The sequence below is a fragment of the Xenopus tropicalis genome, chromosome 7, assembly GCF_000004195.4.
Source record: "Xenopus tropicalis strain Nigerian chromosome 7, UCB_Xtro_10.0, whole genome shotgun sequence".
Taxonomy (NCBI): Eukaryota; Metazoa; Chordata; class Amphibia; order Anura; family Pipidae; genus Xenopus; species Xenopus tropicalis.
Genome location: NC_030683.2, coordinates 93,438,254 through 93,456,983, shown reverse-complemented (window position 1 = coordinate 93,456,983; position 18,730 = coordinate 93,438,254). Strand labels below are relative to the sequence as shown.

Sequence of the window (18,730 nt, the reverse complement as noted above, 5' to 3'; positions counted from 1 at the left end):
TCAGTTGCCCATAGACATTGCCTGATGAGTGCTAATGACTAAATAGAGTGCACCTGTGTGTAATCTAATGTCATTACAAATACAGCTGCTCTGTGACGGCCTCAGAGGTTGTCTAAGAGAATATTGGGAGCAACAACACCATGAAGTCCAAAGAACACACCAGACAGGTCAGGGATAAAGTTATTGAGAAATTTAAAGCAGGCTTAGGCTACAAAAAGATTTCCAAAGCCTTGAACATCCCACGGAGCACTTTTCAAGCGATCATTCAGAAATGGAAGGAGTATGGCACAACTGTAAACTTACCAAGACAAGGCCGTCCACCTAAACTCACAGGCCGAACAAGGAGAGCGCTGATCAGAAATGCAGCCAAGAGGCCCATGGTGACTCTGGACGAGCTGCAGAGATCTACAGCTCAGGTGGGGGAATCTGTCCATAGGACAACTATTAGTCGTGCACTGCACAAAGTTGGCCTTTATGGAAGAGTGGCAAGAAGAAAGCCATTGTTAACAGAAAACCATAAGAAGTCCCGTTTGCAGTTTGCCACAAGCCATGTGGGGGACACAGCAAACATGTGGAAGAAGGTGATCTGGTCAGATGAGACCAAAATGGAACTTTTTGGCCAAAATGCAAAACGCTATGTGTGGCGGAAAACTAACACTGCACATCACTCTGAACACACCATCCCCACTGTCAAATATGGTGGTGGCAGCATCATGTTCTGGGGGTGCTTCCCTTCAGCAGGGAGAGGGAAGCTGCTCAGAGTTGATGGGAAGATGGATGGAGCCAAATACAGGGCAATCTTGGAAGAAAACCTCTTGGAGTCTGCAAAAGACTTGAGACTGGGGCGGAGGTTCACCTTCCAGCAGGACAACGACCCTAAACATAAAGCCAGGGCAACAATGGAATGGTTTAAAACAAAACATATCCATGTGTTAGAATGGCCCAGTCAAAGTCCAGATCTAAATCCAATCGAGAATCTGTGGCAAGATCTGAAAACTGCTGTTCACAAACGCTGTCCATCTAATCTGACTGAGCTGGAGCTGTTTTGCAAAGAAGAATGGGCAAGGATTTCAGTTTCTAGATGTGCAAAGCTGGTAGAGACCCTAAAAGACTGGCAGCTGTAATTGCAGCAAAAGGTAGTTCTACAAAGTATTGACTCAGGGGGCTGAATAATTACGCACACCCCACTTTGCAGTTATTTATTTGTAAAAAATGTTTGGAATCATGTATGATTTTCGTTCCACTTCTCACGTGTACACCACTTTGTATTGGTCTTTCATGTGGAATTCCAATAAAATTGATTCATGTTTGTGGCTGTAATGTGACAAAATGTGGAAAAGTTCAAGGGGCCGAATACTTTTGCAAGCCACTGTATACTGTATAGGACAATAAGACATTCTGTGCATTAAGCTACCAAGAAATGCCCTCCCCTCTAAGCAAAACAGGGATTGTTTTTCCATATATTGCAATATATACAAGCTGGCCAACTACGTCAAAGTCATCCCTTCTGGCCAGTCCAACACTGATTTATGAGATTCAATAAGAATTCTACTGCTTCAATATACATTTAACAAAAGGATTGAGTTTTACCTGTAACTTCTAAGCTTTCTAAGGTTGAAGCTCCTGAATGGTTGCCCTTTTATTGGCTCCACTGGGATCACCGGACAGTATCTGGGAAGACATGGAGCTGGCCACTGCTCCTGTATAAACTATAGTAAACAAGGGGAAGTTGTGCTCACCAAAACTGTGGTTTTCATTTTAACCCTTATAAGAATTGTACAGGTCATAGTTACTTGTTCATCTTAAAAAATAAATCAGTTTCCTGTCTTGGATACAAAGCATTCTAACAAAAAAAACAGGGGTACATTTTAACATGAGCCCTGAGTTTGTGTCCCCTTCTTTCCAGTGCTGCCCTTTTCAAAGACACGTTTCTTTTGCAGCCATGAATGGATCCCAATTAAACCCTATTAAGCCCAAACGTCTGAAGTTACCTTCCTACCAGCATTAATGTAAATTGCTGGTGGTAAACTATTTGTGTTGTGTGGAGGCCCAGCTTCAGGCTACTACATGACACATAGGCGATGTCTGTTTTCCCACTGGGCAATTCATGTTAATACACAGTGGTACAGGTGAATTAGCCACATACTTACTAATCTGCCTGTGCGGCTGTGTCATTATCCTGCGAGGTGAACAAGTTTACACCATTTTTTTCTGGCTCCCTGAAAAAACATAAAATGGCCATTCTACTGTATAGATGGATTTGGACAAGTCCGTATGACAAAAATGGCGTGATCAAGGATAGAACCATATCACTTTAATTTTTTTTCCATCCAAGTGAATGTAATCGCATAGAGTCCCCAGTAGGAAGTCAGTGTGAGCAGGTTCATGAGACAGTACCTTCTGACACACCCATGGTTCCCACACTGGGATCCAACTAACTCACCTTGCACAGCCAGTTGTATAGGTGACATAGGCTTGAGGCATCACATGACAATGAAATAGAGGGCAAAGTGGATGTCAAGTGCAGGGTAATAGGAAGAGTACAGGCAAGAACAAGTTTAAAGAGGAAAGTGTAGCTTATTTCTGGCTTTGTCTATGCAGCTTTATCACTCACTGGCAGTGGAGCAAATTCCTCACTCCACTTTTTATAGATTATACTGATATTATTCAAGGTGGAATGGAAATCGTTGCCAACAACAGGAGGCTGGGGAATAACAGCCAAAGCCTACAAAGGTAAAAAGGTCTGGAAGATAATGGTATATAATAGCATTTAGCTTTCTGGGCAAGTGCTCATCTCCCCAAGCATTTAGCAACTGACTGAACCCATTATCAGTCAGAAGGAGAAAGGATGCATCTAGAGCAGTGCTGTCCAACTTCTGTTGTACCGAGGGCCGGAATTTTTCCGACCTACGTGGTGGAGGGCCGATAATGGAAGCCAGTTTTGACCACTCCCCTTTTTGAAACCACACCCACTTAAAACCACACCCATGTTATCACATCACCATACCCATATTAATGGTTGTAGTACAGCAAAAACCTGCCATACTCTGCCGCCCTACCCTGCCTGTGTGTGTGCCATACTCTGCCTGCCCTACCCGTGTGTGCCATACTCTGCCTGCCCTACCCTGCCTGTGTGTACCATACTCTGCCTTCCCTACCCTGCCTGCATGTGCCATACTTTCACTGTGTGTGCCATTCTTGGCTGGTTTGTGCCAAACTTGGCCTGTGTGTGCCATACTCTGCCTTCCCTACCCTGCCTGTGTGTGCCATACTTTGCTTGCCCTATGCTGCCTGTGTGTATGGCACACACAGAGGGGGGTCGCGGGCCGCCAGTTGGACAGCACTGATCTAGAGCATCTAATCTGTATGGTATTAAACAGTATTTGGTCTATGCATTAGAATGAGGTGATACCAGTTGATTATAGTAAAAGGATGTAATAAACCAGATACAATTGTGATATAGAAGACAACCGCAGTCAGCGCAACACACTGGTCTTTTGTAGCACTGCACACAATGTAATGTGCGTTTTCTTTTGAAATGAGGGACACAGATTGAAAAAACAAACTATGCTATTTTACATTAACTGAAGCCAGCAGAAGTACAGGTTCATTGTTTCATAGGTTCCACATCCTAAGGGGCTGATTTACTAAGACACGAATTCGAATTGGAAAAATTCCGATTGGAAAACGAACATTTTGCAACTTTTTCGTATTTTTTGCGATTTTTTCGGCGCCTTTACGTCTTTTTCGGAAATTATCGCGACTTTTTCGTTACCAATACGATTTGCGTGAAAAAACGCGAGTTTTTCGTAGCCATTACGACTTGCGCAAAAAAACGCGAGTTTTTCGTAGCCATTCCGAAAGTTGCGCAAAATCTGGCGATTTTTTCGTAGCGTTAAAACTTGCGCGAAAAGTCGCGCCTTTTTCGTAGCGTTAAAACTTAAAAGGCGCAAGTTTTAACCCTACGAAAAAATCGCGACTTTTCGCGCAAGTTTTAACGCTACGAAAAAATCGCCAGATTTTGCGCAACTTTAGGAATGGCTACGAAAAACTCGCGTTTTTTCGCGCAAATCGTATTGGTAACGAAAAGGTCGCGATAATTTCCGAAAAAAATCGCAAAATACCGATCATTACGAAAAAAACGCAATCGGACGCATTCGGCCCGTTCGTGGGTTAGTAAATGTGCCCCTAAGAGTAAAGCAAGGTTCCCTGCAGTATAACCTATGCATATGTATTGCCCTACAGTTACATAAAATTGGTTTATTTGGTTTCTAAAGTAAACTATCAGTATGACTGACCTAGACTTTTTGACTTGGCAACTTCACGTGTATTTATTTTTGCAATTTAAAATATGTGGTGGCTGGGGCCAACCCGAAGCTAAAATCTTCTTGTTCATTCTTATCCCTTTTTTGTTATAACCAGGTCATCTGCTATTTATTTTCCGGTCTGTGACTGGATGACTGAAGAGACAAAGATAAAGGACATAGTAGCAATTTGAATGGGCCTTTAAACTTTACAGACACACACACACAGGTCCTTACGCAAAGATTTGTTTTTTTTTGGGGGGGGGGGGGGCTAAATTTCTTTAGTCCAACTGTTGCTGCTCCTTATGCATTCAATACAGTGTTTTTGTATGCAGGACCCTACCTAAAAGCTAAAGATGCAGAGTAGCATACCAGAGTCCATTGGCACCATCTCCTGTCCCTTTGGATCCTCTTCTTCCACTTTACTGACAGGTGGAGCTTATTTGACTAGATTGTAACAGATGTCAGAACTGGAGAGACTATTTTTAACCATCTGTACTTGCTAGTTTATATGGTTAAATAAAAACACGGAAGTTCTCCAGGATCAGAAAGTCTTCACAAAGTGTTTCAACCATGGTGCTTTCCTAATTTTCCTTGTGCTTTATTAGAACCATTCCACACCCACCTTTATTTGCAAGGAGATATCTAATCCTAAACAGGTAAATACTAGTAGGTTGTATATGAGGGGAATGCAATGACAACTAAATATCAGTTATTACACATGGTTTCTGGAACTTGTCTGAGCCTGATACTAAAATATCAGTTCCAGCAAACGTCTACCAAGATTCCCTTTAAACATCTCTCACTCGAGAAGGATGTACTTTCTGGTGCTAAGCACAATAGCGAGCAAATAAATCATTTTGCCAGAACAGCGCTTCCAATATTCGTTATATATACGTTTTTTCTCTATTAACCCTTCTTAGCCACCCAATCTCATAATCGTACACCTGGACATCACCGTATATCAAATCAGCAGAGCAGAGGGTAATATAATAAATGTAGGATTGTTGGCATAACACTGGATGCAAAAATGTGCTAGCCTAAATAACAAAATATTTACAAAATGATATTAAACTCACTCTCTACACAGACTTTTGTTTTTACACAACATCATTATTATTATCTGATGTCAAAACATGAAACCATCTGTCAGGCCCACCCTGCCGGACAATGCATTGCTGAGATAATATTAAAAGGAGATTGTAATTTTGGAAGGGTTTGCAAATTGTTTATTCTACATAGATAGATACACAGATTTGGGTATAATCTATGACTGACCCAGAGGTCTGTTTGTTTTGGTGTGAAACATTCTTTGCAAACAGACGGCAGCAAAAATGCTGACGTGCTAAACATCAATATGATGAAATTGTATATTTGTCAACATATTTTCAGCTCTATCCTACACACAGGACCACAGCATTGTCTTCTGCTAATCATAACTGGCCTCCAGTATATTGTAGGATAGCATTAAGAATTGCTTTCTGCATATGTAATCTGATATTTGTTGCTAGAACATGTTAAACGATTTCTTGGGATTCTCTAAACCATTTAGGAGGGCAATATCCTTTTTATTACAAGATAAATTAATCCAAATATTATTAATACAGGGTTCATCTTTAAAAAAAAAATGCCTCACTGTTCTATCTATATATTACAATTAAAAATGCAATCTTTTTTCAACAAGGATCTAATCGCTGGCTGAGGGATATCCAAATAGGACAAATGTTCTGGAGCCTGTAAGTGCACAGTGTTGTAGATAAACAGTGGGTATAAAAAGTTTGGCCACAGATGTTGGTATCATTTCAGAAAGGTGCTGGATAGAGTGCAGCTGCCTCTGCATATTGTGTGCAGCATTACAAAGTAATAAAAAGGGCTTTTTTTTAAAAAAAAAAAGAAAAAAAAGTAACAGATTTGCTTGTACTAAGATTTTTGTACTAAATAGATGGTAGAAATGAAGATATCTGGTGATTATGGACTTAGCAACCAGACTTCAGTGAACATACAACGGGTTCTCTTATTATGTTTGCTTCCACAGAAAACACGCAACCACTCTTCTCGTTCTAAAAAAAAAAAAAAAAAAAAAAAATGATAATAAACCCATGAGCCAACTGATATATCACCTGTACAACAGTAGCACAAATAGCAATGACCCGAGAGCCCGAGAGGTGGTGTGGGAGTCCAACCGCACAAATCTGTCCATGTTCTCTGGCGAGTGCTTGTTTGGTCTCTGATTCTGTTTTTTGCACTTCTGACAAGGCCTTCACTCCTGGGCTATGCTTCTCAGTACATACTTGACTGTGTAGGCAAAGGCTGCAAACCCAACTATTACGAATACATTAGCCAGTGCACCTCCTAATAGTCCATGGTTACGGTTTGGCTGCTGAAGGCCTGGATGATTTGCTGCTGCCAATGGAACATGGCCATTCAGAAGTGCTGCCCCATTTTGACCAATGTGTGCTTCTGTTTCTGGTACAACATCTGGGAGAGGAAGTGTTTGCGGCCTGTTGCTTAGCTCTTCTTGCGCACGCTGTTTTTGTTTGATTTCCTAAAAAAAAGTGGCAGTGGTATAATAAAAAAGTGAATTAAATTGTTTTCCCCAAAACTAAGCTTTACGGACGTAGCAAAATGTAACAGAAAAACTATAATTTTTTATCATTTGAAGTTCAAAACAAAGTCTCCACTTTTCCGCCTGTGGGCGGAATGCATTGCTCCAAGTGAGCTCATCCTGTTCTCTAAACAGGTCAGCCTCCAAATATTAAAGCCCTATGCAAACATACTGCCAACAATCTTAATGGCTGGAAAGCCAGCATATAATTAAAATGATTTGATGCATAATCCTCTATTTGTATTACTTAGCAATGCATGTGCCCTATTAAAGAATCAGGCTATATTGGTCTGTATTCTATTCTAAATGGCGGAGTGCTCATGAAATCCTAACATAACATTAACTGGCAAGTACCTACATTCTTTTTTGAGATACAACAGTAGTGCTGCAGGCATTTTTATAGCATAGAAATTAGTTTATGACATAAATACAAAAAGTAACAATGACACAGTAACAAGTCTCACCTCTACAACTTCTGGGAACAGTTCACAGAATACTTTATCTTTTAAGTTGAATGTTAAACTTTGTGCTGCTAGCTGTCGTTTCTGTATGGTGGGACAAAGAAAAGTTATGTAAGGTCATGGTTTATTAATATAAGACTTTTGTCTGAAACCTATATAGTAAAATGCAGATGCACACCTTAACTGCTTCTCTTTTCCCCTTTTATACTTTATAATACAACACGAATCAGAGCCAGCACGCAGAAGCAATTCAATATGGGAATCCCCGGTGGTTTATTGTGTCAAGCAGAGTACACAACAAACCACAGGGGAATCCCATGTTGAATCTCTGTGTGCTGGCTCTGTTCATCTTGTATTACACCTGAAACAAACAGTATTTTAGGCTTTGACCATAAAAATTGCAGTTTTGTGCCTGACTAGCAAGTGCTTGATAGCATTTTATTTACTGTGATGATAAATAATAAAAGCAATAACATGACCACTTAATGTATTCCTCAGCTTGTCAATATAAACAAAATGGCCAGAAGATCTATAACTTGTCTTGTCTATAACAACTTTTGACTTGTATAATTCAAAAGTGTTATGATCACTCACTAGCTAAGGACCACCATCAGTCACAATGACCTCTATGAAAGATGTCAAACCATTCAGAACTAAGTATAAGGGCAAGTGTCCTCTGGATTTCTAACCAGATTACCCACTAGCTAATGATCACCACTGGGCACTTCTCACAGATCACTTCAAATCATACCTATGCTATGGGGAGCAGGGTTCACCGGGGGCAAATGTCATCTGTTTCACTAACTATTGCTTGGTATCTGACAGGAGATATGTACAATATTTTCTATTGAATCTATCTAGATGTAAGCCTCTATTCTAGAGTTCTAGATGTATAACAGAAAAGTGTCACTTGTTCCCCCCCCCAAAATTTCAAAAGAGCTTAGGTCTTGTAACATAACCAAATCCCATGCACCCTTTTCTTCACTACTACTTCCATTAGTTCTGTCACTCCAGGGCTTTACACAAGGCAAAGCAACTTCACCCTGGAGGAAAGACTAAACTGGATACCCATAAAAGTAACACTCTGAGACTTAGGGAGATGTGTCAACATCAGGATATTAAGTAACACCAAGACCATGTGTGTGTATTTGAGACAGATGAATTAAATTCTACTTTCATTTACATATTTAAATTATGATTAAAAGTGACAAAAAAGGTGCTGGAACTTACTGTAAAGTCTGATGTTTCTATGCTCCCCAGCGTGGGACCTTTTTCCACCATAAAGCTAAGAAGCCCAGTTAGAATTGTGGACACTGACCACGCTGGATTCCATGTGTCAGGATGGAAGTCTGTGATCGAAAGGCAGAGACTATTTGCCAAAATAAAAAAAAATATATTATTACAAATTGAAAAGAGTAGGTGGGCAAAAATCCTGTAAGACCATAAATCTTGGCAAGATCAAAATGTAAACACAACATGTAAAGAAGAAGAAAAAAAAAAAAGGTTTTTATGCCAGCTGTTAGGGTAAGCAGCAGACTAAAGTGATTAGAAATCATTTATATTGAGAAAGGCTGTGTGCAAAGTTGGCACCACGTAGTGCCTACAGGTGCATTGCATCTTTTTTTGCATTTTCTCACTGCCTTCCACCAGTGTAGAACTGGAGCGCAGAGGCCTGTGGTACCCCATGAATACAATTCTGTCCCTGCTGTATTTCTGAGGGGTGGTAGATGGGATCCTGTGTGGCATTCAGGAGATGCAAGCCACAACATTCTTTGTTCTTACAGCCTGCAATGATAAAGACAAGGCTGGCCTGAGCCTCCTGTTTTTCAGTAGTATCAGGGGGATCTGTGGATGAGCACTCTTGTGCCCCTTACCGCTTTTGCTCTTCTGTAAATTACCCCTGCAATGTCAAATGCCAGTTTTTGAACAACTACCCTCCTGATGGAATTTTAGCTGCCAAAATCCAAAGCAATTCCTTATTAATATACTGGTAAGTGATCCACAGCAGTTATTGGAGTTTCAGTTTCTTTTACGAATGACAAACGCCAATTACATTATGCTTATGCTCAGGCTTATTGACCTCTTATCATTTAACAAGCAATAAAAAAAAAAAAAAGCCTTACCGGGTATTACATTTAAATCGTCCATTTGGAGTGATCATATAGATACTAGGAGGTTTAAAAGGGAATTCTCTTGGAAAAACAAGTTTGCCATGGTAATAACCACCTAGTAAAGAGAAAAGTAAAATTGAATATTCCTATGTTTACAGAAAATATAGTTTACATGAATTATTTACTACAGCTGATTCCACAGATTAAAAGAAAGCCACGTTACTCATAAGAGCCATTTCTTCCCTAGGCTTACGTTATTATGCAACCACATCTTCCATTGTGAAGTGCACCACCCACTATGGAAAGCACAGTATGTATGAAATTTTTTATTTACACAGCAGTACTTATGTATGCAGCACTGTATAGTACAACAATAAATTTATAGAACAGAGGTAAATACAATAATAAGTACAGTTATATGAACGATTAAAGTGTCAGAAAGAAGAGGAAGGAGATCACTGCTCTGTAGAGTTTAAAGAATAAACTTTTTTTTTAATCTCTAAAATTGCTTTTTACAGCCCCCAGAATGCCATACCTTTTTTCCCAGCATCCAGATTTCTCTCTCTATTACAGTCAGTTCAACTAGTTTATAGTAATTTTAGGGGATTTTAAAATAAAAGGCTTACTTATCCTTTATGCTAAATCCATCACTTAAAGGAACAGTAACACCAAAAAATTAAAGAGTTTTAAAGTAAATGAAATATAATATAATATAATGTACTGTTGCCCTGCACTGGTAAAAGTTGTGTGTTTGCTACAGTAAGGGTGAAGACACACAGAGCTACTTAGTAGCAGCTACTTGTCGTGGCTACTAAACACCAGAAAATGCCCTGCCATAGACAATACTGAGAATTGCCTCTGCTAAAACACACGTAGAGACAGTTATCAGTAATTTATCAGCATTGTCTATTTCTGTAGCCGTGACAAGTAGCTGCTACAAGTAGCTCTGTGTGTCTTTACCCTAACTCTACTATAGTTTATATAAATAAGCTGCTGTGTAGCCCTGGGGACAGCCATTCAAGCTGGAAAAAAGGAGAAAAGGCACAGGTTACATAGCAGATAACGGATAAGCTCTGTAGAATACAATATTGTTTTATCTGTTATCTGCCTGTGCAGATAAGCTCCTGTGCCTTTTCTCCTTTGAATGGCTGCCCCCGGGGCTACACAGCTGCATTCTTTATATAAACCATAGTAGTGTTTCTGAGGCAAACACCCCAGTTGTACCAGTGCAGGGCAGCAGTACATTATATTGGAATTTCTTTTATACACTTGATTTTTTTTGGTGTTACTGTTCCTTTAAGAACAAGGTGGGAGAGGGGTTTATGTTATGTGTACTGTGAGCCTATGGCGGGGGTAATGGTGAATAACATAGGTTCCTTTTAATCTGTTGAATTGGGTATGAAATATTTTTTTTTTGGAAGCTCAAATAGTGTTTATGCACCTTTCTACCCAAGCCTACAGGTGAAAGAGCTTATGTCAAAAGGGGGTTATATTTTCCCTTTAACCAATTTTGTAAAATAACCTTGACTACATACTCATAAATAAAATTGTTACTATGGAATTGTACAAGACTTCTCAATGTGATAAGAAGGACACTACATGCTCTTCTGGGCACTGTTTCTGTATTAGTTTGTAATCAAACTTGATATACATATATTACAATTTAAACATCAATATTAAGAGTTTATGCCCAAACATTTAGCAGTGTTTACAGTGCAACTCCAATACTGGTAGCCAGAGACCTAGCAGCAGCACACACTTTATTTAACTCAAGCCAGGGTGGTGGAGTGTATGTACCCACATATAACTTAGGAACTTTCTATTTGATTGTTTCTTATTATTAAGAGCTACCTTAAACCTACCTACAGACAGCTTTTCAATAAATGTCATTCCCTGGATCCTCTTTTTAGAGGATGCTTCCAATTCACAAAAAGCATTAGTCCCAGGAAATAGGGTTCTATCGATGATATGCAGATAATTTTTCAAATAGTGCCATTAAATGTTTCAGTAATGACAGGGATATTATCTGGTTAGGAGCAGAGTAAATAATATTGGGAGATCTACCTACCTTCATATGGTGTCATCTCAGGTCCTCGCACCACATAGTGCCTACAAATCAAATCAATATTTACAAAGTAAATATTTATATAAACTAATATGAAAGAAGTAAATTCACATTATGCTTACAAAAGATCATGCTGATATTTTGAATCTTTCTTTTACATTTCTTTTTTTTACAAAAAAAAAAAATCTCAGAGCTTTTTTAGCAGATCATTCCAATGGTATTACCAACTGAAATCTCAATTTCTTGCCTACAGCATAGGCAAAATTTTGTCAATGTTATCTGCAAGCCCTATTACAATATGGTGCCAGGAAAAAATATTTATATGCTATTGTTCAGTTTATACATGAAATTTAATCATTAGACCAAAATTGCAGCTCCCAATCTCTTACACGTAAAAAGGCAGACAAATAAGTTACTCTATGCGGGAAAATCTATGCCAATTAGCATGTGGAAACCTGTATCTTCTCCCTCTCTAAAGTGTTTTTGAAGGTAAATGTTGTCATGTTGTTAAATCTTTGTCAAGATCATTTGTAATGGAACCTGTAATGGCAGTGGCGCACATGCATATTAGTTTGGGCAACCAAAGCTACACATATGCCATCCCACCAGCAATTTATATTCTTGCCGGTGGGGTGGCATTGCAGGGAGCTTAGTCGCCCACTGTAACAAAGATTTATCGCGGAGCAACTAATCTCCCCGTGTGCCACTGCCATAAGAGGCTGAGCCCAGATGACTTTCAAACTCATGCTCTTAAGGGCTAAACTGAATACCCAAAATTTGATGCTGAATTTTGTTCCTACAGCTACATCTGTATTTTAGTAAATTTTATCTTTTCGGATGTGTCGGATGGAAAATATTTCACACAGTTTGCACATTTTACATCAGTCCCATTATATTTTGACCCATGCAACTACATCCAACTTGTAGGATGGCATCAACTTTTTCTGATCCGATTTGCATTACAGCTGTTTGGTTCAGATTTTGCAGGATCCTACAAAAGCTCATGCTGTTGCGTGTTTTTTTTAAATTACATTTCTAACAAAATCTAATCAAAATCTCCAGTGTAGTTTAGCGAGGAGAACTAAACCCTAAAAATGAATATGGCTAGAAATATCATATTTTATATACTAATTTAACAGCACTATTCCAAAGTTTCAGTATCTCTATACTCTACTCTATACTATATATCTAATGATATAGGTCTTTACAGTTGTCACCGGAGCTCCTCATCTTGGATTCTGCTCTGGGCAGTCTGAAATTATCAGACTTAAAGGAACAGTAACACCAAAAAATTAAAGTGTATAAAAATAATTAAAATATAATGTACTGTTGCCCTGCACTGGTAAAAGTTGTGTGTTTGCTTCAGAAAGACTACTGTAGTTAATAGAAATAGCTGTTGTGTAGCCATGGGGGCAGCCATTTAAATTGAAAAAAGGAGAAAAGGCACAGGTTACTAAGCAGATAACAGATAAGTAGCATAGATTCCCATTGTATTCTACACAGTTATCTGTTATCTTCTTATGTAACCTGTGCCTTTTCTCCTTTTTTCAATTTAAATGGCTGCCCCCATGGCAACACAACAGCTATTTCTATTAACTACAGTAGACTTTCTGAAGCAAACACACAACTTTTACCAGTGCAGGGCAACAGTACATTATATTTTAATTATTTTAAAACATTTTTATTTTTTAGTGTTACAGTTCCTTTAACAGTAAATGAGGCTGGCCTGTCATTTAAGCAGATGCTACTGGGTTGATTATTAAATTCTTATGCTAATTGCACTGGTTTCAGAGCTGCCATGTAATGTGAATCTTAATAAATTACCAATCAGCCTTAAAATATATTCTATATATACAGTATATTGTGAGTTGGTCCCTAAGCTCAGTAAGTGACAGCAGCACAGAGCATGAGGAAGATGGGGAGCTACTGGGGCATCTTTGAAGGCACAGATCTTCCCTGCTAAAGGGCTGGGGTTGCCTTGGGCTGGTACAGAAGCCCAAAATATAATGTACATTTCTAGCCTATTTCTTTAATTAACCATTTTTTTGAAAGAGCAAGCATATAATGAGCAAATCTTCAGACAGAATTCTTCATTAAAAGTTGTTAATGGTACTCCAATAAAACTACCAGCTTACGTGTTTTGTGTTCAAAGACACTTAATCACAGACCTATGATTAAGTGTCTCTAAACACGAAATGCGTAAGCCGATTGTTCATGTGTCTACAAGTATTATTATTAAAGGATGGCATTTGTTATCTGGAAACCCATTATACAGAAAGCCCCGAATTACGGGAAGGCCATCAGTTCACTGAAATAAAATAATTACAGTTTTTAAACATGATTCCCCTTTTCTCTGTAATAATAAAACAGTACCTTGTACTTTATTCTAACCCAAGATATACTTAATCCTTACTAGAGGCAAAACAATCCCATTAGGTTTATTTACATGTTCAAATGATTTTTAGTAGCCTTAAGGTATGGTGATCCAAATAACAGAAAGATCCCTTATCTGGAAAACCACACGTCCCAAGCATTCTGGATAACAGGTCCCATACCAAACCTGTGTAAATAGCTAGACGTCCACTCTGGCCCCACTAGAACTGCAATTAAGACTGGTTTTACAGTTTAAGAAATGCTAGTCTACATCATATTAAACGTTAGTTTCAATAACGGGGCTATTCATCTAAAAATTAAAAAAAAGTACAGCTCCAAAATAATTAAAAAAAAAAAACTTAACCCGGAGGTCATTAAGAAATCTATGCATCACCATTTAGTGCCGTACAACATGGAATAAAAAAAGCATGGTAGATTGCAGTGTAAGATTTACATTTCTGGTTGGGTCTTTGATCTATATGGTACCACTGTTTACAATACAAGTTTTTGGTTATTTATACAGAAGTCGCTGGCGCTGTGTTCAGTTTTCACCACATCTGCAAATCATCCACTGCTGGCAGAAGGCCAAATAAGGGGGGCTCGTTTCCCTCTGACTACGCATGAGGCCTATTTTTCAGCACTGGTGAAAATGTGTACACAGCCATAGAGAAACAATGAATCCTTTTATTTACCTGTGTGTCTGAATGGAGACGTAGCAGGAGCTAAAAAGATCCTGAAAAACTAGTAGCTGTTCCTGTTCATAGAGAATTATACATACCCAACACACTATGGTTTAACCCGATTTGCACATAAATATGAGAACTTTAGCAAAACACATTTGGACAGACAAAGCTATCCTAAGATCAAATTGTGGGTAATGTACAATAGAGTTTAATTCATTTTAAATACTAGACCTAACTGACAGATTTAATGGGCCATGTCTAATTTGTAGTGTTCTGCTTAAGCGATTGCAAGGAATGTGTCTCTGGTATGAAACATTAGGAACTAGTAACTTTGTTTACCCTTAAGTAGAGGAATTCACTAACGTGCACAACAGACTCCTTATTCATATGATAACACACATGAACTGTTAGAGTTCAGAGTTCTGGATAGCAGGTTACCAAGTAATAGGCCCCATATACCTGTGCACCTCTCTGGGCTGCACATTGCAACAACCTGCAGGCTAAATGTGGCCCTACAAAGGATTTTTATGGCTCCCAGTGTGCTCCAAGTCTCCACAGATTTCACTACATAACATCATAATTTGGGATCCACTATTTTGGTATTCGGCTGAATCATAAACCAAATCCTAACTTGAATATGCAAAATAGATCCTGGAGGGCTTTGTGCTCGGAAAAAAATTTCAACTTCCATGTTCGTGTGATTTTAAGGACTAGTTTAGCCAGGCACTTGGATTCAGTTAAACCTGAATCCCCCTGAAAGAGACTGAATCCCCCGGATTTGGTGAATCCTTACATTTAAAACCTATGAAATAAAAAAATTGCAGAATATACTTAGGCATTATTGATAGGAACTAATTATTAGTGTTTTAGCCAGTGCTTTGTGTACTTCATAAATAAATAAGATCTTAAATATCTCTATGAAAGAATATATAGGACACCAGTTACTTCCCTGTCACAAAGTATTTATTAGTCAATGTGTAATCGGTCCTGTAAAACAATTCTTACCATTCAAGAATATTTGAAGGAAGGGGTTCTGCACAAATGTAAGGCACTGGGTCTTTCTTGATCCTTAGGTAATCCTGTTTTAACCTCTGAGTGGCAGTTGTTGGAGCTCTCTTATTACTGTTGTTGCTCATCTAGGTAAAAGAATAAGCTGGCTTGTAAAAAACGGTCTTAATTCATTTTACCCAAAAGCTACTCTTTTGGTATAATTTGCAGTTAAAGAACAGCACACACAGGTATGGTGATCATTTTTTCAACAAACAAGCACTAAAAATATGGAGAAGTTTGGCACTATCATATAGCACTTTCAAATAACTTTTTCAAATTACTAATATGTTGTGCTATTGTTTTTTAGTTTGTGGTTTCAGTGAAAGCGCCTAGAAATTTCCCTTCCTAGTGACAGGCTCATATTTAATTGGCCTTAAGGAGTTCTTATAAATTTCAGCATTATCTTCTTACAGTTCCTAGAAGTTACACTTAAATCACTGAGCTGTCTACATAGTTTCTTGTGGAATAGTGACCATACAAGTGGTCACAACTTTGTACTCTGAAATTGCTGTAATTCCACAAGGGCCTGCCCTGCCATGGCATTAACTGATAAATACCAAAGACCCCTGTATATTGATTTTTCCAATGTGCAGGATGACAGGTACTGGCAAGAAAGGGAAAGTTGTGCTCAGCCACTACATTTTAATGCAATGAGGCTGTGACCACAAAATACATATAGACAAATATTGGCAAGGGCTGGCCGCAGTGCAAATACTGCACTAGTTATGCTACTCATTGCTTTCCATTCAAAAGAATGGGAAATATGCTGCTTGTGGAAGACACAGTGTGTAAGGTTGGGACCTCTCACAGCTTCTGTGTTTCTGAACATTACTGGCAGTGGCTGCCACAGGCACTATAGTTCTCTCTATATATATTATTAGTGCCATGCGAGGCAGACAATAAAAAGATTACATATGTTATGTATATAAGGATAATTACATTTCTGTTTATAGTGCAGTGCAGTTATTTTACTCCACAACACGGCACCAAAATCTGTTGTTCATTTTGCTTTGCGTGTGTAAAGCCATGCACGTATGATGTAGGAACATAGTTTTTATGACTGAAGTCAGATTGACAACAACTGCCCTGGGCTGTGCAGCTTTGGGTTGTAGCACGGCAGTTCAGCTGTACCACTAGTTGCTATTCCCTAAATCTAATAGCAGTTGGAAGGAAGGGGCAGTGGTACTGTGAGTGGTACGGTGAGTGGTACGGTGACAGTAGCCCGGTCCCTCCTCTATTCGCCAGAGGTGAGTCGGGCCCAGCTCCCGGGCTCTTCCTACTTTCTCACAGGGCCCTTTCCCCCCGGACACCTATCTCGCCATCCTCTAAACCATTCCTTCTAGCGGTGCCTTCCGTTCCTCTGTAATAACCTCCCACTTCGCCTCTTTGCTATTCTCACCTCTTAGCGTAGCTCACTTCGCCCCTTTTTCTGTCTTTCTCCTCGTTGTCTTTTCACCCCCCTTCCAATATGGCTACTCAAGACAGCAACACTTCCTCTTCCGGTTCCGTACTTTTGACGGGCTTCTGTGAGGCACAAGCGTCAGTTGCTATAGAAACGAAAGGTCGCGGTAGGCCAGGTACTATTTTCACTATTGTACATACATTCAATCCATAAGAACATTTACTGCTGGTTCCACCTGCATTCCATACCGCCCAACGGTCCCGCTTTCCCAGTACATTCCCTAATCGCTCTTTTAAATGTCCATTCAGACCCTTCCGTACAGCTGTTCCAGAGATCACGTCTTTTCCCGCGATACTATGAGGTGAGACAGCGCGACCCAGCGCAGCGACGCTACAGAATACACGCACGCTTTAGCGCAATCTCTGCTGCAAATAGTCACGAGTTGTCTATCTCTTGTGCTGCTCACAGTTTTTATTTGTGTTAGATATAAAAATACGTTATTTGAACGTACTTTTGGTTGTCAAAGTACCTATCGAAGTTGGAGCCTCTTTTCCCAATTTGACTATAAAGGGAAGAGTATTTAGGTTAATTTTTCTTGTGTGAACTAAGCTAGGTCGAATTTTATAATTTAAAGGAGACGTATCCTATAGAAATTATGAATGTAGCAGTGAATTATACTCCTCTAAATATAGAAGGCTTATTTTAAGAAGTTGTGTTTCGGACTGATTTATTGAGAAATTCCACCAAAACCCCACTAGCCCCGCCCATCTGTTCCACTTCCTGCTGGCTGAATTCTCTGGATGAGCTGGGGAGCTCTCAGTACACTGCACTGTAGGATAGGAACCAATCAGCAGGCTGACCTGATAGGGAACTGAAGCCTGTCTGTGCTTGTGTGAGTGTAGGCAGCGCCGGATTTCAAATTTGGCCGCCCCCCCAATTCGCGCCCCCCCTCTCCCCAGTGCGCATGCGCAAACAAACCGCCGCGCCGTGCTGCACCGACGCAAGTGCACATGCGCGGCCATTTAAACTCCCATACGGAGCAGTGGGGAGAAGTCCCCATTGCTCCGTATGGCCACTAAAAGTTAAAATATCGTTGTGGCGGGGCAGCATGCCGCCCCTAAAATTGTGCCGCCCTAGGCCCGGGCCTTTGTGACCTCGCCACAAATCCGGGCCTGAGTGTAGGGCTGTGATTGGCTATCCACCTTCTGCTGTGCTTCTGGTAGGGACTGTTAGGACACGCCCACCCTTCGTTTCAAACACAAAGACCTGATAGGATCTATAGGGAGCTCCCATAAAGGGGCCATTTTTACAGATAGGATTAATTTCTGGCTGGTACTGTTAGGACACGCCCACCCTTCATTTCAAACACAGGCAGAGAACTGATAGGATCTATTGGGAACTCCAATAAAAGGGCCATTTTTACAGATAGGATTAAAGGTGGCCATACACGCACCGATATTATCGTACGAAACCTCGTTTCGTACGATAATCGGTGCGTGTATGGCATGTCGGCAAGTCGACCGATATCGCAGGAAGCTGCTGATATCGGACGACTCGCCGATCGGACCAGTTTGAAAATTTTGATCGGGCGCCATAGAAGGCGCCTGACCAATATTCTCCCTTCAGAGCTGAATCGGCAGAAGGAGGTAGAAATCCTATTGTTTCTACCTCCTTAC

The 18,730-nt window shown here is 39.8% G+C and overlaps 1 protein-coding gene across 1 annotated transcript; it reads right to left on the bottom strand.

Annotated features, from left to right (window-relative positions):
• Positions 1–5,510: 5,510 nt before the first annotated feature.
• ube2j2 (ubiquitin conjugating enzyme E2 J2) lies at positions 5,511–17,090 on the bottom strand. The gene is given in 7 exon segments (NM_001112898.1): positions 5,511–6,849; positions 7,374–7,454; positions 8,601–8,739; positions 9,494–9,596; positions 11,550–11,590; positions 15,608–15,738; positions 17,052–17,090. Coding segments are annotated over 6 exon segments (780 nt in total). The 5' UTR covers positions 17,052–17,090; the 3' UTR covers positions 5,511–6,564.
• Between the last annotated feature and the right edge of the window lie 1,640 nt (positions 17,091–18,730).